We start from the raw sequence: 27,015 nt of genomic DNA, 5'->3' as shown, positions 1-27,015 counted from the left end.
GCAGGGCCAAGCAAGACAGAGCCATCAGATCCTTAACGTTCCCATCACGAAGCAGGAATAACAGAAGACAGCCATCTCAGGAGCCAAATGACACATCCACACCCCAGGAAGCTCTTCTGAAGGTTTAAACCCTGTCAGCCAAAGTCAAGGCTTCCCCCTATCTGAGATGCATGTCAGGCTGTGTTGAACAGTCTGAGTTTGGGATTGTGAACACTCGCCCGTGCACGGCTCTGCTAAGCCATCTTCACGCCCCAAACGCCAAGGCCAGCATCTGAGTCCAGGGACGTTCACTCTTCCATTACGACCCCAGTTGGTTCCCTTTCAACTCACCTGTGACGGCATCAAAGAATTCTTCCTCTCCGTTCATCCTTCAGCAGCCGGCCTCCAGTGCCCCTGACGTGCGGTCTTCTACTGAACCATCGTATCTGACCCACATCTACAGTGTAAGGAACTTTATGGACTTTCTCTTGGAAAAATCCAATAGACACTGAAGATCTAAAGGGAAAAAAAATGTTTGCATACTTAGCTTCCAGAAGTTTCATGGTTTAGAAACATTTTAAATACCCACTCACCATCCTAAAATCAATCTAAATTACATGTAAGCAAATCAGTAAAATTAATTATCACATCACAAACATGATTTAAAAAAGTAAATTAGAGGACACGTTTATAATGTAAGATCAATCAATGAATAACAGACCAATAAGCGCTCCTACGAGAACAGCTGTTTCTAAAAAGCATTATCAGCCAGTCCTGGGGGCTCACGCCTAGTAGTCCCAGGACTTTGACAGGCCAAGGTGGGGGGATCACTTGAAGCCAGAAGTTCGAGACCAGCCTGGCTAACATGGTGAAACCCTGTATCTACTAAAAATACAAAAATTATCCAGGCATGGTGGTGCATGCCTGTAGTCCCAGCTACTTGGGAGGCTGAGGTGTAAGAATCTCTTGAACCTGGGAGACAGAGATTGCAGTGAGCTGAGATGGCGCCACTGCACTCCAGCCTGGGTGACGACGTGAGGCTCTGTCTTGAAGTAAATAATAAATAAAATAAAAAGCATTATCTATAGTTATGTAAGAAAACAATAAAACATTAATTTGGGAAGTCATGGGGAGAGGTCAGGTGCGGCGGCTCACCCCTGTAATCCCAGCACTCTGAGAGGCCGAGGCAGGTGGATCACCTGAGGTCAGGGGTTCAGAGACCAGCCTGGTCGACATGGTGAAACTCCATCTCTACTAAAAATACAAAAATTAGCCAGGTGTGGTGTTGGGCACCTGTAATCCCAGCTACTCGGGAGGCTGAGGCGGGAGACTCACTTGAATCCGGGAGGCAGAGGTTGCAGTGAGCTGAGATCACGCCACTGCACTCCAGCCTGGGCAACACAGCAAGACTCCATCTCAAAAAGAAAAGAAAAGAAAGCCATGGGGGCAGTTGAAACAAGCCGATTAGCTTCAGTGAGGTTCAAACATAGCTCAGGAAGTTTTGCTGAAAATCACCGCAAACATTCACCAGAGGCTGAAGTAGCTGTGGGTAACGGAAAATTACGTCTAGAATGTGACATCTCCCTGAAACCAACGTTCTAGAGAACTGAGGCTCCCGTGTGAGTTAGCTGCTGCCAGGATAAACTGAAGCACACCTACGTTTTCTCACAACTACCTCGGCTCAACATTCTAGAACTCGTGCACACCAGCGCCTCCCATCGGGAAGAGCAGCGTTGGATGAATGACAAGAGAATTAAGCCAAAATCAGCATCCTTACGTGTTTCAGAAATACAAAAACCAGCCCAGAGCTCTCTGCACAGTTCTGAGGGTGAGGGCGCCAGGGGTGAGAACAGCCTCAGTGCCAGGCGACCCCCCAAGCGGCTCAGCCTGCAGCTCTGCCACAGCCACACGGGGCAGCAGCAGCTTCCCTCCAGACAACAGGACAGCCCCTGCCTCCCGAGAGACTCTCCAGTGTCTCCTGGTTTGTCCCTCCTGCCCAGCGGGCCTGAGGTCCCCCTGAAAACCAGCGCAGACAGCCCTGCTCTTGGCCAGGGTGTACTCATCCTGCAGACTGGAGAGGTCGCTGTCACTCACTTGGGTCCTCTCTAGCCACACCCCTCCACAGCTGCAACGAGCTCCCCCTTCAGAGCCACTGAGCAGCCAGGGCTCCCAGTGGAGACCCAGTGAATACAGGACTGTAGCGCAGAAATGTGCATTCCTCACATGCATGCTGAGATCTCACTGCCACGTGACAACCTTAGGAAGTGAGGCCTCTGAGAGGTGGTGGGCCATGAGGGCTCTGTCCTCATGAACGGCTTAATGCTGTCTTATAAAAGGGTCTGTCATAAAAGGGTGAGTGTGCCAGGCGCGGTGGCTCATGCCGGTAATCCCAGCACTTCAGCAGGCCTAGGCAGATGGATCACCTGAGGTCCGGAGTTCAAGACCAGCCTGACCAACATGGTGAAACACTGTTTCTACTAAAACTATACAAAAAATTAGCCGGGCATGGTGGTGGGCACCTATAATCCCAGCTACTCGGGAGGCTGAGGCAGGAGAATCGCTGGTACCTGGGAGGCAGAGGTTGCAGTGAGCCAAGATCATACCACTGTACTCCAGCCTCGGTAACAAGAGCAAAACTCCATCTCAAAAAATAAAAAGGCCGGGCAGAGTGGCTCACACCTGTAATCCCAGCACTCTGGGAGGCTGAGGCGGATGGATCACCTGAGGTCAGAAGTTTGAGAACAGCCTGACCAACATGGTGAAACCCCATCTTTGCTAAAAATACAAATTTAGCTGGGTGTGGTGGTGTGCACCTGTAAGCCCAGCTACTCAGGAGGATGAGGCACATGAATCCAGGAGTCAGAGGTTGCAAAGATCGCACCGTTGTACCCCAGCCCGGGCAACAAGAGTAAAACTCTGTCTCAACAAATAAATAAATAAATACATTTTAAAAAGGGTGAGTTTTGCCCCCTTATGTGTGTCCTCTCCCCTCTCCCTCTGCCTCCCCCCATTCTCCCTCCCTTCCCCTCTCTTCCCTCTCCCCTTTTTTCCCTCCCCCTCTCTCCCTCCTCCTCCTTCCCTTTCCTTCTCTCTCCTGTCCCTCTGTCCCCGCTCTGCCCCTCTTCCCTCCTCTCTTGCCCTTCCACTTTCTGCCACAGGATGACAGCAAGAAAGCTCTCAGCAGACACCAGCACCTTGAACTGGACTTCCAGCCTCCAGAACCAGGAGCCAGCACACTGCTGCTCATTCTAAACTGCCCCGCCTGGGGTGCTGCAGCAGCACAACACAGACTACTCCAGGGGTTCTGGTCCAGTGACTCGAGATGAACCTACAGAAGCTCCCACAAGAAAGAGGAGACAATCTGAGCACAAGGACACGGGAAGAGGCTGAAACACAGCGAATACATTCAAGTCCAGAGTTCCTAAGGCACTAGGAAGGAGATGAACTGGTCAGGATGGATGGTGCCAGTAAGCCCACAAGTTATTCTGAAACTGGTTAATAAGGGGACAGCATCCTACCTTCCCTGTACACACTGCTGTAACACTGTCACCAGGTAACAGGTGAGGACACTGTGCTTTATGGAAGCATCCCAGCAAACGGACAAATGAGACACACAGGCGTGTGACCGTCACCATTAGACAACACTGGTGAACTCACGCATCCAGGCGCTGACCCCCGAGAGACTGCCCTAGGTGCCTCCCGGGGAGAGATGCCATTGCCACCACTGAAGCAGTCTTGCCAGGAACACTAAAGCCACGTCTGTCCAGGCTCTAGCTTCATCTACTGACACAGTCAGGATGTGTCCCTACCAAATCTCCTGTGGAGATGTGCTCCTGGGTGTCAGATGGGCCTGGTGGGAGGTGTTGGGTCATGGGGGCCGATCCCTCACAGCTTGGTGCTGTCCTCCTGGGACTGGGCAAGGATGAGTTCCCAGGAGATCTGCTTGCGTGATGGCGTCTGGTGGCTCCCACACCCTCTCTCACTCCTCCTCGCGCCATGTGAGGCGCCTGCACCCGCTTTGTCTTCCACCATGAGTAGAAGCTCCCTGAGGCCTCCCCAGAAGCTGAGCAGATGCCAGCGCCACGCTCCCTGTGCAGCAGAACCGTGAACTATAATGAAACTTCTTTTCCTTATCAATTACCCAGTCTCAGGTATTTCTTTATAGCAATGTGGGGAAGCACAGAGACCAGAGGCCACATCACAGGGGCACAGCGGCCGCACCTGGACCCCAGGAGCCTCGCCTGGGAGGCCCGGTCTCTGCCGAAAAATCAACCACATGGGAAAAGGAGAAAGGAAACCTCGTGATCTTGACTGAGAGGCCACTTGGTAGGCATGGGCACAATGTCAAACTGCATGTCAATGTGGGGGTAAAATCAGCAAAACCCAGGCAGGACAGAGCCAGGGCTCTTTAACAAGCAAATTACAAAGACAGAGAGAGAGAGGGAGAGGGAAGGACTTTCTCACCATCTTGATTATGGTGATGCTTTCACGGGTGCACATGCGTGTCAAAACCTATCGTACACATTACGTGTGTGCAATGTATTACAAGCCAATTATACCTCAAAAAAGCTATCTTTAAAAAAAAAAGACATACCGGCCAGGCGCGGTGGTTCACACCTATAATCTCAGCACTTTGGGAGGCTGAGGCAGGTGGATCGCTTGAGCCCAGGGGTTGGACATCAGCCTGCAACATGGCGAAACCCCATCTCTACAAAATATACAAAAATTAGTAGGGTATGGTGGTACGCCCACCTGTAGTCCCAGCTACATGGGAGGCTGAAGTGGGAGGATCACTTGAGCCTGGGACATCAAGGCTGCAGTGAGCCGTGACTGCACCACTTGGTTGAAGCAGGGTTCACACGAGGCCTACACACAGCCAGACAGGACTTGATGGAGACATTTACAAGAGGGTGGAAATGTGAAAAGAGTGAGTATCTGATGCTGGGAAGATTCTTGCTCATTTTTAAGATGTCACGATAGGATGAGTATCTTTTTTAGGGAAACCCTGTCCACTGCTCTGCACTCTGTAAAAGCCTCCCAGAATAGAAAGCAGGTTAGAAGCCATTTCATTCTCTCTTTTGTTTGGTTTGGTTTTTTTTGAGACGGATCTTGCTGTGTCATCTAGGCTGGAGTGCAGTGGCGCAATCACGGCTCACTGCAGCCTTGACCTCCAGGGCCCAAGCCACCTTCCCACCCCAGCCTCCCGAGTAGCCAGGACCACAGGCGTGCACCATCACACCCAGCTAATTGTTTAGAAAACTGCTTGTAGGGACAGGGTCTCTCTATTTTGCCCAGACTGGTGCTGAACTCCTGGGATCAAGCGATCCTCCCGAATCAGCCTCCCAAAGTGCTGATTCCAGGTGTGAGCCACTGCACCCAGCCTACTTTGCTTTTTTTAAATGCTTCCCTACTATAACGAAAGTCCTAATGTCAAAGGTAAATCAATCATAGCTTATGGAAAACCTTTAAAACAAGGATTTAAGATGTCAGACACAAGCTTGGCTGGACAACTGAGACACCAACGCCACCTGCCACCGTGTGTTCACGCTGCATGACCCAATCGTGACCAAAGGCCAACAAAGACCCACTTGGGAGGCCTGTCCCGCCGACCAGCACAGGAGTACCCTCGAGGTCATAGTGCCCTCAGACCCCCACATCTGCACCAGCGACAGTGAATTCCAACACAGCCTCAAGGACACTCCTGAAAAAGCTGCCACGACAGCTAACATGCACTGCGTCTCCTACATTTTACCAAGGCCCAGAAAAATGAAGTGTCCTCATCCGGAACCCATAAAACTACCCAACTGCTACAGACGATCAAGGCAAGACAACTAGGATCTCATTCATTCATTCAACAAACACTCACAGAGAGCCTCCCCGGTGCTAGGCCTTGAGGTGGAAACTGGCAGTCCTGCCCTGGTGAAGCCAGTCACGAAGGTGCTCCCAGGAGAGCCCTTCATAGACAAGTCCCTAAGGGAACAACCCCGGAGCTCACCCCAGAGTGAGCCTTGGGGACAGGGAGAAAAGACCGGAGGACTGGGATGTGCTGGGAAGCACAGATGGCCCCATGGGGTGGAGGAGTATCCGCCCCAGCCAGGTCCTCAGTCCTTCCTCCCATCTGCCACCCCTAGACTTCTCAAAGGCCTGGGTGAGCAAATGGCAGGAAGGACTGAGCACACAGGCCTTGATTGCCTAGAAGCCCTGGGACCACCCCCATCCAGCCAAAACACCCTGAGGTGGGCTACAGGGCTGTGCAAGGAAAGCCCTCCAGAGTTAAGACTCTTCCATTAAAAGAAGCAAAAATGGTTGCTCATGCCTGTAATCTCAGCATGCAGGGAGGCTGAAGCAGGAGATCATTGGAGTCCAGGAGTTCAAGACCAGCCTGGGCAACACAGCAAGACCACATCTCTTCTAAAAATTAAAATAAATAATTAGCCACGTAAGGTGCCACACATCTGTGGTCCCAGCTACTCAGGGGGCGGGGCAGGAGGATCGCTTGAGCCCAGGAGGTTGAGGCTGCAGTGAGCCATGATCACACCACTGCACTCCAGCCAGGGAAACAGAGAGAGACCCTGTCTCAAATAAATAAAAATTTAAAAAGTAAAATGATTTTAAAAAGCAAAAGAAATGCTTCATAACTGAGTCCTCTACCAAAGTTGAGGAATCAGAAAGTTAAATGTTCAAGAAAAAGCATTAAGAAGGCAGAACGTATTTCCTGAACGCGCTCTTCCACATGGAGCTCTCACCCCGCACTCAGAAAACAATCCAGGAGGGAGTATTTCAGGAGCGAACTTTGCTGGGGTTTCTGTCTGTTTTCATGGGCTCTTTCTGGTCAACTCTCCTTTGCGCGTCTAGAGCAAAACCCTGGGGCCTGCGCCAGTGCTGGGCATCTTCTCTGGCCTCTCGCCCTTCATCCTTCTCCAGTCAGAGTTTCCAGGGGGTGGGGGTGGGGGGCACTTCCTCGGCCCCAAGGGCACCATCCCTGCAGGCCCCAGCGAGTCTCAGTACCCCAGCCCAAGGAACCCCCTAGTCCCTTAAAAAGGACCCCAGCACACTTTCTTAAAGGTGCTGTCCCCGTCCCACCAGGATCTAAAAACATCCCACCAGTGGTATGAAGACTTGGACTCAAGTCTTACAAACCCATCTTTATGTTTTTCTCAGAAAAACAGATCTGGGCCTTGCACAGTGGGTCAGGCCTAGAATTCCAACACTGTGAGAGGCCGAGGTGGCCGATGGCTTGAGCCCAGGAGTTTGAGACCAGCCTGAGTAACACAGATACTGTCTGTACAAAAACCAAAGTAAAATAAATTAGCTGGGCACAGTGGCACATGCCTGCAGTCCCAGCTACTCGGGAGACTAGGGCAACAGGACTGCCTGAGCCCAGGAGTTCCAGACTGCTGTGAGCTGTCACTGTGCCACTGTACTCCAGCCAGGGCAGCAGTACAAGACCCTGTCTCTTACAGAAAAATAAATAAAGCAGATCTGCCAGTTCAGGACATCGGCGAATGAGAGACTGGGGATCTGCTGCTGACCACCACGGGCGACTCGCTGGAAGTTCAATTACGCACCATTACTCTGTCCATCAGAAACAGCCAGGGCACTCCGATCAGACAAGATCACGTGAAGATTCTAAAACCACTTCTGAGGTTAAACATCAGTTCTAAGTCTAAATTATTGAAAATAACACAAGCTCTGGCCAGGCACGATGGCTAATGCCTATCAACTCAGTGCTTTGGGAGGTCAAGGCAGGCAGGTCACCCGAAGTCAGGAGTTCGAGATCAGCCTGGCCAACACGCTGAAACCAAAAAAAATACAAAAATTAGCCAGGCATGGTGGCGCACGCCTGTAATCCCAGCTACCCAGGAGGCTGAGGTGGGAGAATCGCTTGAACCTGGGAGGTAGAGGTTGCAATGAGCCAAGATTTTGCTACTGCACTCCAGCCTGGGCAACAGAGCAAGACTCTGTCTCCAAAAAAAAAAAGAAAATATAAGTTCTATTTCATAATTTAAAAATACATCAGCAACCAGTGCTAACAAATCGACTGTGCACAGAGCCTTATGCAGCGCTTTGCTAAAAGAAAAAAGGTTCCCATTATTAACAAGAACAGGGTTCTGTCTTAGAAAGGACCCTATAGACCCACCCAATGCTTCCACTTCAGAGAACGCTCCTCCTCCTGACAGTTGAAAGCCCCGAGGCAGAAACTTTCAAGCTCGTTCCCATGGAGAATCACACTGTGGCCAGGCTCAGCCAGGGAGCTACAGTCCCTCGGTTTCCGCAGCCCCGCTGAGCTTAGCAGGGAGGCGGCTGGGGCATGGGGACGGCAATCATAAGCCAAGGGGCCAGGGCAGCCCCAGGGAATGGGTTCCACGGTCCTGATTCTGCCCCACAAGAGGTCACATCCAGCACAACCACAGAGCAAGCAGCCCCAGAGGAACCACGGGAAGTTCTTCCATGCCTAAGCCAAGAGGCAGGCTCGGCCATCCCTGCACTCGCTCAAGCGACACAAACTTCAAACCGGCTTCCAGGGCCCAGCCGAGCTCCTGGTGTGGCATCCTGCACTGAAGAGCCCCTGCCATCAGCTCAAGGTCAAGGCTAACACGTGAGCCCAACCACAGTGCAGAGCAGAACTAGGTCAGGCTGCGGCTGGCCAAGGAGCAAACCAAAGCCACCGTCACATCCCCACAGGACTTCTCTTCCCCAAAGCAGTCAGCGACCTGGCAGGGCCTAACCCAGCCACTCAAATGCTCAGAAAGATGCTACCACAACACTGCAAGGTTGCCAGAGCACAAGGTAGGGAAATGAGTGTCACCTACGAGCGTCAGAGTCACAAAGTTTAACACAAGGGACAGAATTAGCTCTCTGTGGGAATTAAAGAACAGAAGGTCTCCCGGATCAAGGCTGGAGGGCGGGAACATGAAATCACAGAGAGCAAGACCAAGCCTGCTCAGTGACGCGAACACACCAAGGGAGGAGCTGGTGTGAGATGCCTGCGCTTCCGTGTGGCACTGAGGGCAAGAGGCAGAGGCAGGGGCCGAGGGGCAGGGCGCAGCTCTCTTCACCCAGCACCTTCTAAGCCCGGGGGCAGGGGCAGGCAGGGCCTCTCGGGCACCTCATCCCTCCCTGCGCGTCCAGTGCTTGCATGGGCGATGCTTCTCAGTATCTCCGTCTCGCATCTCCACTTTGCAAACTCAGCCCACACATCACCCGGACGCCTAGGGGCCCTCGCCCCACTGACACCCAGCTGGCCACCACGCCACAATCTCATTTCTTTTGCAAAAGTAAACAAGCCTTAACTAAAGACTCCACATCTCACAGCTTTAGAGCTGAGCTGTGGACTCTCCTACAGCACTGGAAATGTTACCTGTCCAGTGTAGTCCCTGCGGCCCACAGGTGGCTGCAAGCACTTTTGAGGTGCGGCGGGTGTGAGGGAGAAGGGAACGCTCGACGCTAATCAGCTGAACTGACTGCACTTCCACAGCTAGCCACGGCAGTGGCGTCCAGCCTGGACACGGCATCCCAGGGCCCCACGCGGCTGAGCCGTCACGGGACCGTGCATTGCCTGCGCCCAGCCCACCAGAGGGTGGAGGAAGATGGAGGAGGCAGCAGCGAGAGCAGGGGCTCTGCCAGCCCCAGCCGCAGGTCCAGGCCTCTGCGAGAAGGCCGGGAATGGCAGCAGTACCCGGGCCACAGCTACCCTGACCAACCCGACACGCTGGGGTGTTGTCAAGGCTGCCGCCAGGCCGGGTGCCATTCCTCCTTTCCCCCTTCCAGGACCTCCTGGGCTCGCTCCGTCTGTGCTCACCGAAACATGCTTTCTGCCAATTGCTGAGAAAAAATCAAGCCCTAATATTCTTATCATTGTAAAAGCTTAATGGTTATTTTTACAGACTTTGTACAAATTTAGAACCAAGTAAACAAGTCGTATGCCATTCACAACAACCTTTTTTAAAAAGGGAAATGTGCGTGGCTATCTGTCCTTGTCGCCACCTGCAGCCTGTCACGAGTGAGTCACGTAAGACCGGGTGCTCAGACCTTTGCCCTGAAATGCACTGTGTTTTTGGTGGCGACGGGATGGAATCGAGAGTGACCTTTACTGAATGCTGCCGCCTTCTCCTGTGGCCAAATGAGGTTAAGTCCAGCTGCACACGAAGCTCCAGGACACCGCCCTTCTGAGTGCAAACCGGGAGGCTCTAGGTCTGCACGATGTCACCTCAACAAACCTGTCTGCCTTCTTCAGCTCTCCGTGGGTTCCCTTACTGTGGGGCTGTATGTGGCTCACCACAAAATCAGCTACCTAACACCACACAGAATGTAACACCTCTTAGCTGAAGGACAGGTTTCAGGCTGGGCGCAGCGGCTCACATCTGTAATCCCAGCACTTTGGGAGGCCATGGCGGGTGGATTACTTGAGGTCAGGAGTTCAAGACCAGCCTGGGCAGCATGGCAAAACCCCGTCTCTACTAAAAATACAAAAAAAATTACAGGTGGCACACGCCTGTAGTCCTAGCTACTCAGGAGGCTGGGGCACAAGAATCACTTGAACCCGGGAGGCGGACGTTGCAGTGAGCTGAGATCATGCCACTGCACTCTAGCCTGGGTGACAGAGCGAGACTCTGTTTCAAAAAAAATAAAAAGAACAGGTTTCAGCTCTTCATCCCAAGAGACTAGCGCGGACACACACATGGCCCAACCCTGACTCGGGAAGGCCTTGTGCTGAGCACGCCAGCCAGGCAAGCTTGCCAGGAGCACACGAGGGCTCTGAATCCGCCTGGAATTCATGCAGGAAACAGAGTTTCGAGACTTGAGAAAGGCAGGTGAAGCCACTCTCACTGTGCGAACAGCAGCACCCCTGCTGTTTACCATTCTCCATGCCAAGAGGGTGACCTCAGGAGGCAGGCAAAGGGGAGCAAGAAGCAGCTGCAGGGAGTGGCAATTCTTCCCACTGGGCCTCGGGGCCAATGTGGTCCCATGTCCCAGAAGCGGAGCCTCGAGCCCCACTCACCGCAGTCAGCTCCCTCAAGTACCATCGCTGACTATCCGCTTCCTTTGGAACATTAATTGCCAAAAACACAACACACACTTCCAGGAACATCAGCTTATACTGCGGTCCGATGTATCTGCAGACACACAAGACGGATGCGAGCTCTTCTGTAGGAAACATCAAACGTTTTCATCAACCTCCTCCTCACGCAAAGCAGTAAAAAGCTGTTCCGATGCAGCCCACAAGACTGGGTGGGTGCGCGCTGGACAGGGAACATGCCCGCGGCTCTCGGGCACCCTGCTCCCGGAAAGCCACGCCGGAGGACAGGGCGGGCACTCAGAGGGCAGACCCCCCGCCGCCCAGCTGCCCACTGCCACGGTGTGTCTCTGATGATCAAAACCAACAGCCCTGAGAGGAGCCCAGCTTGCAGCTGCAGCTAGAGACGGAGGGGACACCTCTACCCACCTCTCACACCGCAGCAGGGGCCCCGAGGCGGGGCGGTGGGGGGTAAGGGAGGAGGAGGACGATCAAGGCAGCAGACGGAAGGGAGTGTGCCGAGTGAGAGGCTGCTGCCTGCGGGGCTCCCTGCTGTCCCCAGGGCACCTGCCCAACCAAGGTGTGCCTGGCTCGCTGGAGTGCCCCTCGCCGTCTGGCCACCTCCTTCTCTGTGGCTTCGGCTCCAGCCCCTCCTCACCATCGTGCCCATCTTCACCCTGCGCTGCCCTAACAGGTCCCCCCATGCTGAGAAACCTGTCACCGTAACATCAGACCTGCCCACGTGGCTCCCAGCTATACTTCCTGAGCACCTAAAGGGTGGGCTTCAAACCAAGCCAGGAAACCCATGAATCTCTAATCCCCTACCCTCTGCAAAAAAAAAAAAGGAAAAATTTTGTGTTCATTTTTTCCCCCAGAACAATGACTCCGATTATTCACATTCATGAAGCTCTCAAAGTGGTCCTTGATCTGCAAGTGGGTTCTGACCCCCCACAGTGGCCTCCAGCACTGGACTCCCTGCTGAGGACCCACCCCAGACCCCCAAATTTGTTAAACACGTGGCTCCCTGGGCCCCTCCCGGAAAACCAGGCTCAGTGAAGCTAGGGCTAGGCCTGGAACTCACACTTTTACAAAGTTCCCCAGGCTTTTCTGATGAGAAACCAGGGTGGAAAACTCCGAGACGTTAGCCCAGGAGCCCTCTCCCCTGACAGGTGAACCAGTGCAGAGGCAGAGCTGCGGGGCAGGAGCTGCGGGCAGGTGAGAGGGCTCCCCGGCCGCCTCTGCACTGGGACCCCTCCCTGGACCCCAGCTCAGGCACCTCCAGGTGTTCCAGCATTTCCCACAGGTGAGGCTTACCTGGAAGGTGAGTGAGGCTTACCTCCCTCAACCCAAGCTCAGGCACCTCCCCGGCTCCACCATATCATCAAGAGAGGCCAAGCCAGAACCGGGGCACCCGCAGGAGCTCAGCACCGCAGACCCAGCCCATGTCCTCTTTCACAGTAAGGGGGTAGTGCCAGGCCCCATGTGCACCTGACACCTGCTTTCATTATCGGGGTCTCCGAAATGACACCGAATCAGTTACCCTGGTTTTAAAGCAATAATGGAAGCTGCTCTTTGGCCCAGCACAGTGGCACAAGGTGCCAGCTTACGGCGGGCTCTTTCTCACCATCAGCCCTGGATCAGCCTCAGGTTTTTCAGTACAGGGCGTGGGCACTCACCTCCACACCACAGTATTCCCTCCTCTGTCACTGCCTTCATCTTTTCTAGGACCGAGACTCCACACAACTCCCTACACACTGCAGTTCTCATTGCCTGGTGCCCCCCAAAAACTCCCCGTATCAGGCACTCCCCGTATCACCCCAGAACAGGTGCTCTCTAGGCGCCCTGAAGGCTGTGGTCCCAGTCCCTTTGATAAAGAAATGTGCTCAGCGCCTGCTCAGCCAAGAGTCCCTCGGACCCTTCCCGCTGCTGACATGCCTCAGCGTCAGAGACAGAGCACCCAGGCCCTCAGTACACAGATGAGAAAGCCACCTGACGCCCCAGAGCAAGGGCCGGACGCCCTCCACAAGCCCTGAAGATGCAGGGCACTCTTCAGGCCCCAAACTATGGAGCCAGCCGCCAGCTCGACAGGACTGATCCCAGAGTTCGTTTCTCAAAATAAGCAAATATTCTGCTGAAAAAAGAAGGCAAGCAAAGAGAAACAGACACACACATCAGGCACGAGTCTTAGATCCGGTCCCTTACCTAAGCTCACTCCACCAACCAGCTCAACTCACAGGTCACAGGATTTGTATCAGCAGAAGCTCTAGCCGAAAGAATGCGGATGGTTTGAAATTCTGCCAAATGACCCCAGGTTCTTTTCTGAATCTGGAAGGAAAAGGAAAGAAGTGCCAAAAATTTCACAGAAACATTGCCGTGAACCAGTTAACAGACGTTTATCACAGAGCGCGGCGGGGTAGGCCGGCCTGCTGGTACGCTTCCACAGTAGGACCCGAGCCCAAACCAGCAGCCTGAGAGGCCGGGACACCGCGCCTGACGCTTACTAGCAAGAACACTCTGAAAAAGCAAAAATGACAGCGGAGATACAAATCAACTAGCGTACATAGGAAGTACATTTAAAGTATCAAACCTGAAACCAACATATTAACTCAGGACTCAGGCTTTTTAATAATCAGTCATGTTCAAATACTGACTTCCTTTCAGTGTAGACAAGGTTATAAATCAACTTGAAAATGCACTACATTTTGGAATTAAACCTCGTACTTGACAATCAGTGCTAAACACTAAAGCAAATGTCAACACCCAAACAGGAAGTATGACGATGACTAGGGGAAAAGCAGCCCACACCCAACCGCACTGCCCACAGAGGCCCCGACACCGCCAGTGATGCCACACACCGGGCGCCTCAGCACGGAAGCCGAGAAAAGCCTTGCGTGGCAGAGCTGTTCTGTCTGAAACAAGTCACTCAGGAATAAAAAGATCCCGGGACACCTGAGGGTGTGGCTGCCGCACTGCTGGGTGGAGCCAGGTTCAGCAGGTGGCGGACCCAAGGGTGTCCCAGGCACCCACAGCATAACAGACACTTGATGTTATCTTTTCAAACAGATTCCACGCAATAATCTATCCTACAGGCAAAGACACTGAGGGCAGGAGCCAGTGGGAACTCGCCCAGGACCCAAGAGCCCTAGGCCGGGGCACTACCTTCCCAAAGATGCTGTGACTCAGGAAGGCAAGACGCCAGCTGCGCCTGCGTGGCCAGACAAGACATGGCTTGCACGGGGACACGAAAGAAATCACTTTCAGGAGACAGCAGGTTGCCTGTTTGAAGGCAGCATAAGAGTACCTAAAATCTGTCAACAATTCCCTTATTAAAAAATGTCACTTTTGTCCAGGTGCAGACGCTCACATCTGTAATCCCAGCACTTTGGGAGGCTGAGGCGGGTGGATCATGAGGTCAAGAGATCAAGACCAGCCTGGCCATCATGGTAAAACCCCATCTCTACTAAAAATTAAAAAATTTTAAAAACTTAGCTGGGTGTGGTGGCATGCACCTGTAGTTCCAGCTACCCGGGAGGCTGAGGCAGGAGAATGGCTTCAACCCGACAGGCAGAGGTTGCAGTGAGCCAAGATCACGTCACTACACTCCAGCCTGGCAACAGAGCGAGACTCCGTCTCAAAAGAAAAGTCACTTTGGTAATTGGCTGAATGTATTAAAACTTTAAAAGTCGAGAAAGTTTTAAGACAAATCCAAGCCCCAGCTGATAGCATCTTCTGGAGGGCACGGAGGAGACACTGGGGTTAAAGCAAGTGGCACTTTCCACATTCAAACAGCACCGCCCTTTAAAACGCGGAACACAGAGTCTGACCCTCTCGGTGCGCTTGGGAGGGGGAAGAAAAATGTCCTACGTGTGTACTCCAAGGCACTGTGTGAAGTCCACTTGGAATTGAACTCTAAAGGAGACCTCATAATTTGGACTGCACGCCCGTCAGCACCCATGGCCCCAATTCTCCCCCTTCACACAGAGAACACCCCAGAATCTGCCAGTAACGAAGGAACTGGGTGGCAGGGAGGGCGTTTTGGCTAAATGCTGAGTAGCCAGACGGTAAATTATTTCAGAAGAAACAAAATGGATTTGTAAACGCTCAGGCTCACAAAAAAGAGAAAATCTCTTAGTTCCATATGCAGCAAAAAACAAAATTCTGACACAGTAAGGCAGCACAATTAGAATATTCTAAACAAAAACGTTAAATGAAAATCTTGATATTAAAAGGCAGTACAGGGTAATGTTTAAGAGTGTGACCCCTGGAGCCTGGGTTCAAATTCATATTTACTGCTGTGTGGTTTAGGGTAAGTTACTTAACCCCTCTGTTCCTTGGCTTCCTCATGAATGAACTAAGGATAACGTCAGCACCTGTCGACTGTTGTGAAGATCACATGCTTATAACAGTCCTGGAACAATCATTGTAAATATCGCGTCTGCTTAGGTAAGAGCTGTTATTAACAGATGGACACATGAAGAAAACAAGGTGAATTCTACGAGGGAGACTCAGTCACCCACTCACTCTCCACCATGTTCTAAAAGACAACACTGTGGCAGGCGCTGGGCTGGGCAGGGAGAAGTGCCACAGAGGAGATTCCTGTCCTCAACAAGGGGAAGGGAACTGGCACTCCAGGGCACATACTAGGTGTCAGAGACTGCAGCAGAAAACGATTTCAAGGGCCGGGCAGGGTGGCTCACACCTGTAATCCCAGCACTTTGAGAGGCCAAAGCCGGCAGACCCCTTAAGGTCAGGAATTCAAGACCAGCCTGGCCAACATGGTGAAACCCCCATCTCTACTAAAAATACAAAAATTAGCCAGGTGTGGTGGCATGCACCTGTGATCCCAGTTACTCCTAAGACTGAGGCAGGAGAATCACTTGAATCCAGGAGCTGGAGGTTGTAGTGAGCCAGTATCGCACCACTGCACTCCAGCCTGGGCAACAAAGTGCCTCGAGACTCCGTCTCAAAACATGAAACAAGAAAATGATTTCGTTTGCTTCTCTTATCAGCAAAGTGCTACGTGTCCAGATGAAGGAGCTGAGGCTGACAGCCAGGAAAGGGGCTGTGGGGACCACCAGTTAGGAAGGGCAGCAGGGAGGACCGTGGCTCCCCAGCATGTGGCCCCTGAGCCGGTTCGCTCTCCTCTATCCTTGCCACACATCCAGCGGGTGGGAAGGCCACACAGCACATAACCAGGCCCGCAGTAGGCATTCAAGAAACTTCTGTCCAACCAAACCGAACGGGACGCCTTCTTCAGGTGTCCCGGGCAGTCATTTCAAAGCTGCCGGAGCCAGGCCAGGGCCTGTCCTAGAGAATGGTTCAGATAGAAACGCCCCTGGGAGGTGAACCTCACCCCAGGAGAGCCTGCAACACCCTGACACCCACCGCCTCGCCACCGGTACCCCCCATGAAATGGGGAGGCTAAGGTTCTGTGGCAACCTAACAGTCTTGGTCCGGGCTTATAAACTTGGAAAGCCTAAAGACGCATTCTTCTGAGTACCAACATATGTGGCGAAAGAAGGAACCTCTTAAAATTACATGACCAAAGGTAGGTGTTACGTAGCAAGTTCTCAACCGGGAGTAGTCCGCTAAAATTTATAAATTAAAAATACAAGAGTGCAGGGGAAGGGACGAGCGCCCGCGGACACCCTCCCGGGGAGGACGTGCACACAGGCCCGGGGGACAAGGAGGCCAGGGTCGGGGTGGGGCTGCGTCTCCCTGCTCTTCCTCCCGGCAGAACTCGCCCCCCTCACCTGCAGGATCGTCCTAAATGCGCACGAAACCCTTCCCTGTTCCCAGAGAGCTGGGGCGGGCGCGAGGCCGCGAGCAGGTGCGCCTGTCCCCAGTTCCTGCTCGGCGGGGCAGCCGGGCCCGGGGGTCTCGAGGGGCCGGGCCGGGGGTCCCAGGGGCCGGGACCGCAGTTGCCGGGCGACCGTAGGGGCAGGGCCCCAGGCCCGGCCGGAACTTTCCACCCAAAGTTTCTCCCGGGCGCCGAGCTGCGGCCTACGTCGGGCGCGCCTCCCCGTGGGGGTCGAGGCCGGGGCCGGGGCTGGAGGCGGCCTGCGGGCCCGGGCCCTTCCCGGCCCGCCCTCTCCTCCCCGCCCCAGCCCGCGGCCCAGGCCCCGCAGCTCGCCGGGGTCCCGCGCCTTCGCGTGGCGGCGGCGGAGGCCACTCACCTGGACGCGGGTCCCTCTGTGGCTGGCAGAGCTCGCAGCCGCCCCGCCCCCGCCCCGCAGGCCTGCGACCCACTGACACCGAGGCGGAAGTGCGGCCCGCCGCCTCGCCGACTGACAGTCCGCGCCCGCCACTCGCTGCGCCCGGCGGCGCCGCGTCGGCCGCCGTCCGCCCAATCAGCGCCCGGCCCGAGGCTCTGGCCGGGGGGCGGGACTATGCTAATCCCTTCGCCGAGGAGCCTCTCCCTGCGCCCCTCGGAGCCCCGCCCACACTACGGAGTGACGGAGAGAACAGCCAGTCACAGCAGGAGAGAGGCGGGGTTCTGCCGTCCCTGAGCCAAAAGGGGAGGGAGGGAAGGAGGAAAGGGCGTGGCTGCGGAAAGCCGAGTTTACAAACAGGGAGTCAGGTGGCGCCGGGCGTGGGCTCTTCGCCCGCGGGTGCTCTGCGCCCTGGCGGCGGTGCAGACCTCCAAGGCCCACCCCTCGGCTACCCAAAGCCCTGGGGGCATTTTCCCACAGGTGCTGGGGACCGTGCTATAGCTGGGGCATCGCTGCTCCCACTGTCCTACCAAATCCTGAATACTGTCAGCCTCCTTTGCATACCATTCACTGCTAACCAAAATCCAGCGCCAATTTACCCACCCAGGTGCATCCCTGACCGTTTCACTACCATACTTAAAACCCTTTGGACTCCCACTGACCTGCAGTGGCTCCACGGTTAAGGCCAGAAGTTCTGGAATCAGACCTGGAGCTTGCATTCTTACCAGCTGCGTGGCTTTGGACAAATTAACTTCTCTGAGTCTGTGAGCACCCAGAGTTTCATTTGCAAACCACGGTTCCCCTGTCATCATCTCATTTAAGTCGGGTCTGGTTTGAGGTGAGTGGAGTACATGAAATAGGCTGGTTACACAGAGTCACAGCAGTTGGTTTAAGGGTCAGCCTGTGACCCAGTTCTGACCAAACCAGCTCAGTCCTGGGACTTTTGCTGTGGGGTCAGAGTTCAGACTAAAGCCGGGGCTGAAGCCAAATGATTCTCCCATCTGCCTACAGACCTCCCCAGAACTGGGTTAGGCGAGAGAGAGATGGAAGTCTGGGGCCACCCTTCCCCATCTCACCACCTGAGGACAGGGCTACCTGAGAATGAAGCCAGCCGGAAGAAAGCAGGAGCAACCCTGGCTGGGTCACGTGGACCCCACAGCGCGTCAGCAGGTGCTGTGCTTGACTTTTCAGTTACATGAACCACATGCTGGCTTCTGCTTCAGCCAGTTTGAGGCAGAGCCAAGAGTCCTGGGCTGCTGGCAGCCTCGAGAGCCCTGGCAATGACCTGTGACTCCGCAGTGCATCCTGCAGCAGAGCCACCCCCTGATGGGCCTCTGCACCCCCTCCTCAGGCCTTGTCTCCCCACTTCCAGGCTGCCCCTCGCAGGGCTGCAGGGGCAGTGACAGGCCTTTGCCCTGTCTGTGACCCCGTGGCAGATGCAGGTACTCAATCGGTGTCAGGGTGTGAGTGAGCCAATGAATGTGGCCTCCGTGGCAGGGGTGGGGCCCAGGCGACATCTCTGGGCCCAGCAGGGAAGTTCTCCCCCATCCCAGGGGCTGGCCCCACTCACTGGTGGGCCACCGTCAGCCGGTGCAGCTAGAGACGTGCCAGGACTAGGAAGGAGCTGGCTGAGCCTCTCCTGAAGAGAGAACGGGGAGGGGGGCGGGCAGGCCTCAGAAACAAAGGGGTTGCCATGGTTACTCCTGAAGAAAGCAACTCCAGCCACTGAAAGGGAAGGGAAGGCAAGCACCTCCCAAGCCGGGACAAGGACGGTGAGGCCAGTTGCCACGGAGATGACCACGCTCCACAGCTTCCCCTGCGGGCCTGGCCAGGGCCAGCTCAGGGTCCCAGAAACCCACCCCTTCCATGCCCCTCACCCTGAGTCTCTAAGACTCTAACCTCTGTGCCCTTGAGGGGCCCCAACCTGCCCGCCCACCCCTTGACCGGGAGCTCTGCAGTAAGGGCAGCCTCAGAGGCTCAGGCAGAAGGCCCTTCTCATTGCCCAGGGACCACTCCAGGGCCGAGCAGGGAGAACCACCCTGGCCTTGGGGGTGGGAGGTATGATCTCGGATGGCCCCAGGGCCAGGACAGGGATTCCACCCCTCTTCACAGATGCAGTAACGGAGCTCCGAGGGCAATCTGCCTTCAGCCAGCGCTGCGGGATTCTTGCCAGGACTGGACGGGCACTTCCTCCCCGGGGCCGGTTGCCTGGACCAGGTGAGAATCCCTCCTCGGTTGGTGGGTGGTAGGGACGGTGCCTCAAAACCAACTCAGGCACCTGTGTGATGATCTTCACGAGGTCACGAGGCCAGTTCTCCAGGGCTGGACGGTGGGGGTGGAGAGGGCAACGAAGATGGATGAACTGGGGCCGTGATGACGAGGACGACGGTGAGGGCGACAGTGACGAGGATGATGGCGGCTGAGTGCCCTGTGATTTACAGGCCCACCTGGTTTCATGTTTGCAGCGCCGATCAGGTGGGTACCAGAGGCCATCACTCCCGCTCTTCAGATGAGCAGGCCCAGCCCCAGAAAGGTTAAGTGACTCCCCTAGCCCTGCAATGGGAGGGGCCCAGCACAGCTCCAGGCATCGGGGTTCTGGTGGACCAGGCCTGGACCCAGAGCTCGTCCTGGAGGCAGAGCCCCACCCAGGCTCACCGACCGGGATCGCACGTGAACGATGCGCCTGGCTGGACCCCACACCAGGTCCGCGGGTGGCTGTGTGCGCCACACATGCTCTCCAGAGCTTGAGACCTGCTCATCTTACAGGCGATTTGGGGGTGTCTTCTCCCACTTGCACTGCTCTCAGACCAAATTTCTGCTGCCTGACAGAGTTTCTAGGCCCGTCCCTCTGTCCTCTTTAGCCAAGAAGGGGAGAAGCTCTCTCCCTCCCTCACAGTGGGGCAGGTGACCAGTGGGCAGATGTCATGACCCACGTTCCGCCAGGGCTGGCGTGCTGGGTCTAGCAGTCCCAGCCACATCTATGCCATCCTGCTTCCTTTCCTCTCACTGTGAAGGAGGCAGAAGAGAGGTCGTTGCTCCCACCTTTTGGATGGGGAAACTGAGGCTTGGAGAGCAGAAGCAGCTTGCCCAGGGCCTGGCCGCACCGGTCACGCCCACAACCCACCGCCCTTTCCCCCGCTCCACTCTTACCTCTTCCCCTGGTTTCTGGGTCTGGGTTTATCTCTTTATCTGGGTCTGCACCCACAGCTGCCCCATTAGATCAAACAGGGCTTGGCTTCCAGGAACGCCGGGTGCCTTGGCATTGCTGGCCTGGCTGGGAGCTGCTGGCTGGTGAGCCCCGGCTGAGGCTGTCCCCTCTCCCCAGGCCTTCAGAGAGGACATTCTCCCACTCTCTTTTATGGAAAGCCATGGAATCTTCTGTGTGGATGCAGCCTGGGCAGCCAGAGCGGGACCTAGCCCTGGCCCTCACGTGGCTGCAGCTGACCCCTCCCCACTGCAACTCTCCAGTTTCCTCTGCAACGTGACAGCCCTGGCTTCTCTACCGTTGGGAGGAGAGTATTTTTAGTTTTGAACCCACCACGTGAAGCGAGACAAGTTATCAATAGCAGCAGTAAAGGGCTTTTTCTTTCTCTCTCTTTTTTTTCTATGTCTTTGGGACCTGAACAATCTGCACCCATTAAAATCTGCCAAAAGAGAAAAATAGTGTTCCTCTCATAAACTTCTAACCCCGCAGCTCTCACGCTGCGGCAGCGCTGCAGACCCGCTCCTCCTGGGGCGACCCCCTGTCTCCGCAGCCCCCTCCCACTCCCAGCCTCTCAGATGATATCGGCACTGTGACCTGCCCAGGGAGCAGGCTGGTCTGAGCAGAGGGCCGGGGCGGGGCTCAGGCACAGCTCCACAGTAGTCGGAATGAGGAGGCTGCGGACAGGAGAGAGGCCCCAACTTCCCGCTCACGGGGCTGGCCCCAGCCTCCTGAGGGCTTGCTGTGTGCCCAGGGCCGGCCCGAGCTCCTCTGAGCACAGCAGTCTGGGGACGTGTCCCACCCCCTGTGAGGGGAGACGGCGGCCTCTTAGAGGCCTCTCTGACTGTAAGTCCTTGCTTCTGCAGGAAGGGGTTCCACCATCGAGTGGGTTTGAGAAAACTATGTGAACGAAGTCACCAGGCGCCCTCCACAACCTTGGGCTTCCCAGAGCCCTTCACTCAGGTGCACGTGGAGACTCCAGGGCCCAGGAAGGGCCTGATGCACACCCTGACGTGGGGGATTTGAGCCTTTTTCCTGTGAAGCTTCTTGCAGGACACTGGAGTGGCCTCCTGCCTTGCTGGGAGAAGCATTTGAGCCAACATGGCTGCCTGCCCTTTAGGACTGGTTAGAGCTGAGTTTCTGAGAAAGCTCAGAATAACAGGCTTCAACAAGGTCAAATCGTACTTTTCTCTCAGGTGACACAAGCCTGGGCTGTCCGGCTGGCAGGGACCATGCATCTTCCAGGATGCGGCTCCTGTTAGTGCTGGCTTCCAGTCTCAGTGTTGCCTCATGGCCCAAAACAGCTGTTGGTACTCCAGCCGTCACAAGCACAACTGACCAGAAAGGAGGAAGGAAAAGAGGGGGAGCAGAAGTGCTGCCCTGGATGAGTCAGCGCCCTTTGAGGGTCTGTCCCTGAAGATACACAAGCACTTCCGCTCACATCTCACCCGGAACTCCAGCCTGTGCCACTTTTGCTAGGACAGCAGCATTCTGGCTGAGTGCATTGCCAGCCTAAACAACACAGGCAGCGGCTGCAGGGAGCAGACTATAGATGGCCCCACAGCCAGGCCTACAGCATCCCGGGCCCAGAAGTGTGGACATCTCTGGAAGCGGCCCGTGAGCGCCCTGCCTCGGAAGAAGCAACAGCCCCAGATGCGAGGCAGAGCGCGCAGCGCACATTCCCTGGCATTCCTGCAGCGTGAGGGCTGCGTCTGGCCCCCCAACCCCAACATGGTGCTGGAACGGCCCACTTCAGTGCAGGCCTGCAGCTTCCCTCCTCCTGGCTGCACCCTGGCTGATGGAAAGTGGGTTCCTGCTCCCTCTCGAAATGCCTGTTAAAAACTCGCTGCACTGCTGGCCCTATCCTGGGCAGCAGGGTACCTCCGTGGCCAGGGCACAGACCCCAGAGGCCGCTAGGCAAAGTGCTTCCCTAGCGTGGGAAAGTGGGGGACCCTAGGGACCTCTGTGCCCTTCCTGAGGGCCCGTTTAGGGTGGGCAGGATGTGGGCACATCCCTTTGGGGAACGGGAGGGACAAGTGGGAGCTGGAGGAGAGACAGCTGGGCTGGGTTAGATTTAACTTGCTGCAGGAGCCAAGTGCGTTGGCCGGAGCCACTGGCTGGGTCTCAGTGCCAGGGGATCTGCCAGGCACGGGGGTGGGAGGGGCAAAATTTAAATATGCCTGGGGAGCCAAGATGGGGGCAGAGATGGGGCTCAGGATGAGGAGCCTTGAGGTGCCTGTGGGTGGTGAGGTTGGTTTCTCTTCGGGAATAATCTACAGGGCACGCTGGCCCCTCGGCTGGAGCTGGGGGCAGGGGTTGGGTAAGAGACAGCCAGGCATATGGGGTCCTTCTGGGGATGTGTGTGCTCCCCCAATTGCATCCCTGGGAGAGGAGGTCAGGGAGCGGGTGGAGGAGATGGCTGGGGTCTGTGTGTCAGGGGTCACAGCAGGGTACTGCACACTCAGCCCAGTCTTCACGGGCATGGTAGAGAGGGGTGACCCCAGAGGCCAAGCTGCCCCACCAGGAGCTTCATGTAGGGCTCACAGCACCCAGCCTGGGCGGTCACATGGCACCGAGGGTAATGCACCGCTCTGCCATGGCTGCCATGAGATTCTCCGTCGTCTTGGGGCAAGGAGCTCACATTCTCATTGTGCGGAGGAACTGGTAAATTCTGCAGCCATCCTGGGTGAGGAGGGTGCGGTTCAGGACGCCTGGCCCACGGGGCTTCAGCAGTTGCGTGCAGCCGGCTAGGTGACGCCATCCCTGCCCAGCATGGTGACAAGCCAGGCGAGCAGGCTGGGCCTGTTCTGGGGAAGAGATGGAGGGGCTGATAAAAGGCCTTGTGCTGGGCTCCTGTGCCCAGTGCCAGCCTGCACAAGCTGAGGGAAGGCAATCTGCCCAGGAGTCGCATGGCCCAGGGCTGGGAGATCCCTGGGGCCAGGGAGGAGCATGCTGGCTGGTGCTCCCATCCGCTGGCTGACTGCAGGAAATAGGCATTCAGTAACGCCCAGGGCATCTGCTGGAAGCGGGTGCAGGTTGATCTGGGCAGATGGCTGGGGGCTGGGGTGGAACTGGAGCCCATGGGGTCTAGGCCCGGCCCTTTGCTGATGGAGGTCCTAGGTGGGCCACAGAAGCATTCTGAACCTCAGCTTCCTTTGGTGAGGCTCAGAGGAGGCAGAGCAAGGGAAAGCCCTTTGAAGGGTGCGCGGGCATTGCCAGGGCTCTGCCCAGCATCCACCACATCTAGGAACAGCCCCAAATCCTCCTCTGGAATCATCCATAGACTGTTACTAGACTAAGCCCACCTCTTGCTCCAGACAGGGGCTCCTGGGACCTGGGCATCACTCATTGCCTAGGGAGAATCAGGCACATGGCACTTGGGTCCTTCATGGACCCAAGGTCTGAGCTGGGATGTCAGCCTGGAGGTGCCATGCCAAGGGTAAGGGCCGCCCGAGAGGACTGAGGCTGAGCCCAGGGTGAGGACGCCAGTTCTGATGATAGCTGTCGGACTCCTGGATCCAGCCATGCCTGAAGGAGAAAGCACCACCGGTGGACTCTCAGATGCATGCAAGGTTTCCATCCTGGTACCTGAAGCGTCCTGAGCCATCCGCCCAGCTCTCCACACAGGGAGAGGACGGCCACCTGTCCCAGAAGGTCTCTGACTCCCTCCTGTCCTCATCAGGGTACTCGGGTCTGGGCTCGCCCTTCAGAATGGCACACAGGTGGGCACTCAAGACACACACCAAGGAGCCCCCGATGTCTTTCCACCACTGGCTCATCCAGTGCTGCACAGGTGGGACACAGCCCAGGGAGGGGTCACCCAGGGACCTCGCCGCACATCCCTTGGGCACTCCCATCTCTGTTGGATCAGCCGAGCAACTTCAGAACAAGTGAGGCAGATCCAGACGGAGGTCGGGCGGGCGTAGGGAGGGGGCAGGGGATGCACCAGGGTAACAAGTGCCGGGGATGTGGACAGCACTTCCCCTGGGCATGAGGGGAGCCCAGCGGGCCCCACCATGCTCTGCAAAAGCAGCCCCTGGTCTGGGTCTAGGAGCTGCGCCTCCGTCGTCCTCCATCAAGGTCCGGCGCTGCCCCTGCTCATCCCTTGATCTGGCCCGGGACCTCAGGCTCCAGCTGCAGCCAGGACGCACCATGCCGCTGTGCTGTGGTCCGAGGACAGCTGCACGAGGCCACCAAGCCCCTCCGTCACGGGCACTGCCCCTGCTCCCTGGACAGCCCAAGCGGACAGCTTGCTCCCTTGCTTTCTGGCTGTGTGTGGAAGTGTGTGTAACAGAGTGTGTGTGAGTGTGAATGTGAATGTGGAAGTGAGTTAGTGGAGTGGAAGTGTGTGTGAGAGTGTGGAGCTGGGGGAGTGTGCACGTGTGTGGAAGTGAATGTGTGTGTGTGAGTGGAAGTGTGTGGAACTGGGAATGTGTGTATGAGTGTGCTGAGTGTAAGTGTGGAAGTCAGTTTGTGTGTGTGTGCATGAGTGGAAGGGTGTGTAGAATATGGGGAAGTTTAAGAGTGGAAGAGTGTGTGGAATTGGGGACAGAGTGTGTGTGGAGTGTGTGAGTGCGTGTGTGTGTGTGTGGAATGGGGAAGTGTGTGTATGTGTGTGAGTGCATGTGGAATGGGAAAACGTGTATGTTTGTATGTGTGTGAGTACGTGTGTGTGTGGAATGGGGAAGTGTGTGTGTGTGGAATGGGGAAGTGTGTGTGTGTGAGTGTGAGTATGAGTGGGGGGAGGTGTGGAGGCAGCAAGTGACAGTGATTTGTGCCCAGATGCAGGGGAGGGGTGTTGCCTCTAGAGCAATTCTCAACCCCCACCCTGGTTCAGGGCCTTGCGGAGGGAAGGGACCATTTCTCTGACCCTGACCTGTCTCTTACAGGGCAGAAGGGGACAGTGTCAGTTTCCTCCTGACACCTCTGTCACAGCTCACACCAGACACCCTCAGACACACCCACAGACAGACCCACAGACGCATGTGCAAACACACAGACCCACAGAGAGCTCAGAGACACACGCACAGACAGACTCGGATGCACATAGATGTGTACATTGACAGGCACCAACACAGATGCAGGCACGCACACTCAGGCACCAACACAGACGCCGGCATGCACACGCAGGCATCCCCTGCCCGCTCTTTTAGACGCCCTCTTCTTTCTCCCCCAGAACCCAGGGGCGTCCGCACTCACTGGATCCCGGCCCCAGCACTGATCAAAGCTGGGTCAGTTTTTCTGGCAGGCACCAGTTCCCCAGGAGCGTCCCTGGATATGGGGACTCCAGGGAGCCAACAGAGAGGGCCGTCCTCGCCCCCATCCTCGTCCTGTCCTCCTGTCCTCGTAGGGCCCAGACTCCGCCTCCAGGATGAGGCTCCCTGAGCCCACCTACACTGCTTAGCCCCTCCGCCCTGCGCCTCTTCCCGGTCTTCTGCAGGGAAAGAAGGGCCAGGGAGGAGAGGTCAGGGTGCTGTGTGTGCCCTGGGGGTGGGGTGAGGGCACGTACTACCTGGGCCCTCAGTCAGCCCCTCTGGGAACGGCATGGGCAATGGGAAGACCTGGAGTAACCCTGAGGGCTTCTGGGAGGGGGCACCCATGGGGGAAGGTGCAGGCGGGGCGGAACCCAAGGCTGGGGAGGGGCATGGAGGTGCAGGAGGCAGGAACACAGGGAGGAGGATGGGCCACCTCCCGCCAGGCTTCAGTTCCAGGGCTTTGGGGGCCCAGATGAGGCCAGCCTCTCAGAGTGGAGCCAGGCAGCAGCCAGACGGGGGCCGGCCTGCACAGTACTCACCCGGGGCCTCCAGTGTGTCCGCCTCGTGGCCATCCTTGCTCCCTCCCCAGACAGACTACCCCAGCCAGGCGGGAGGCGGGGGTGGACAGAGACAGGCTGGGCCTCCAGCAGCCCTGGGTGGTGGCGAGCACAGGCTTGCGGCCACACGTCCCACCTTCTTGTCTGTTGCCTCCACTAGGTCCACCAGGCCCCACCGGGGCAGCCTGTGCTGGTGTCGGCTGCTGGAGGGGAGGGCCCCACCGGCCCTCGTGTGGAGCAGCTGCACCGGCCTGCCCAGCCTTGCACCCTGGCTGGGGGTCTGCAGGATGGACCAGGGTCACCAAGCCCAGTCCCCACTGCCGGGACCTAGGCCGAGGAGTGGGCACGGTGTTCAGGGCAGACACCTGCAGGGTCTCAGGGCACCCTGGCATAGGAGGCAGGAGGAGCTGGGTGCCAAGCAGCTTGAGGGTCCAGACATCCCCCTCCCCAGGGCCTGTCCCTACCTCTGGCCTGGCCCAGCGGCCCCTGCGCTTGACCCTTCCCACAGTCCAGGACCCCGTTTACTCCCAGGCACCAGCAGGGATGGGGGGTCATGGCCTGGGTTCGGCTGGGGGATCCCCCAGCAGTTCTGCTGTGTGGGTCTGCTGGATCGCAGCCACAGAAGGCCCCACCAATGCTCTTGGGGATGGGGTGAGGGCTCCTGAGCTGGGGCTGGGCCCCCACAGCTGGACGTGGGTTTGGGGCCGGGTTCCAGCTGCCCTGTTGCCCTTTGGGTCTTTTAGAGGGTTCTGGAAAAGCACAGTGGAGACCGTTCTGATTTCTTTTTTTTTTT

At 56.3% G+C, this 27,015-nt stretch overlaps 1 protein-coding gene across 3 annotated transcripts in view; it reads right to left on the bottom strand.

Moving 5' to 3' along the window:
- Positions 1 to 20,858, bottom strand: part of OSBPL2 (oxysterol binding protein like 2) — a 60,888-nt gene extending 40,030 nt beyond the window's left edge. The window contains exons 1-3 of one of the 3 annotated variants that reach the window (XM_017503476.2): positions 17,173 to 17,281; positions 13,199 to 13,321; positions 331 to 495 (exon numbers count right to left, since the gene is read on the bottom strand). In XM_017503476.2, coding sequence (XP_017358965.1) covers positions 331 to 367 — 37 coding nt within the window. In that variant the 5' untranslated portion in view covers positions 368 to 495; positions 13,199 to 13,321; positions 17,173 to 17,281. Of the gene's footprint in view, positions 1 to 330; positions 496 to 13,198; positions 13,322 to 17,172; positions 17,285 to 20,358 lie in introns of those variants that run through there. The other 2 variants (XM_037729573.1, XM_017503475.2) reach the window with 2 other exon arrangements.
- Between the last annotated feature and the right edge of the window lie 6,157 nt (positions 20,859 to 27,015).

The sequence above is a fragment of the Cebus imitator genome, unplaced genomic scaffold, assembly GCF_001604975.1.
Source record: "Cebus imitator isolate Cc_AM_T3 unplaced genomic scaffold, Cebus_imitator-1.0 Scaffold311, whole genome shotgun sequence".
Lineage (NCBI taxonomy): Eukaryota > Metazoa > Chordata > Mammalia > Primates > Cebidae > Cebus > Cebus imitator.
This window is presented reverse-complemented; position numbering and strand designations above follow the sequence as displayed.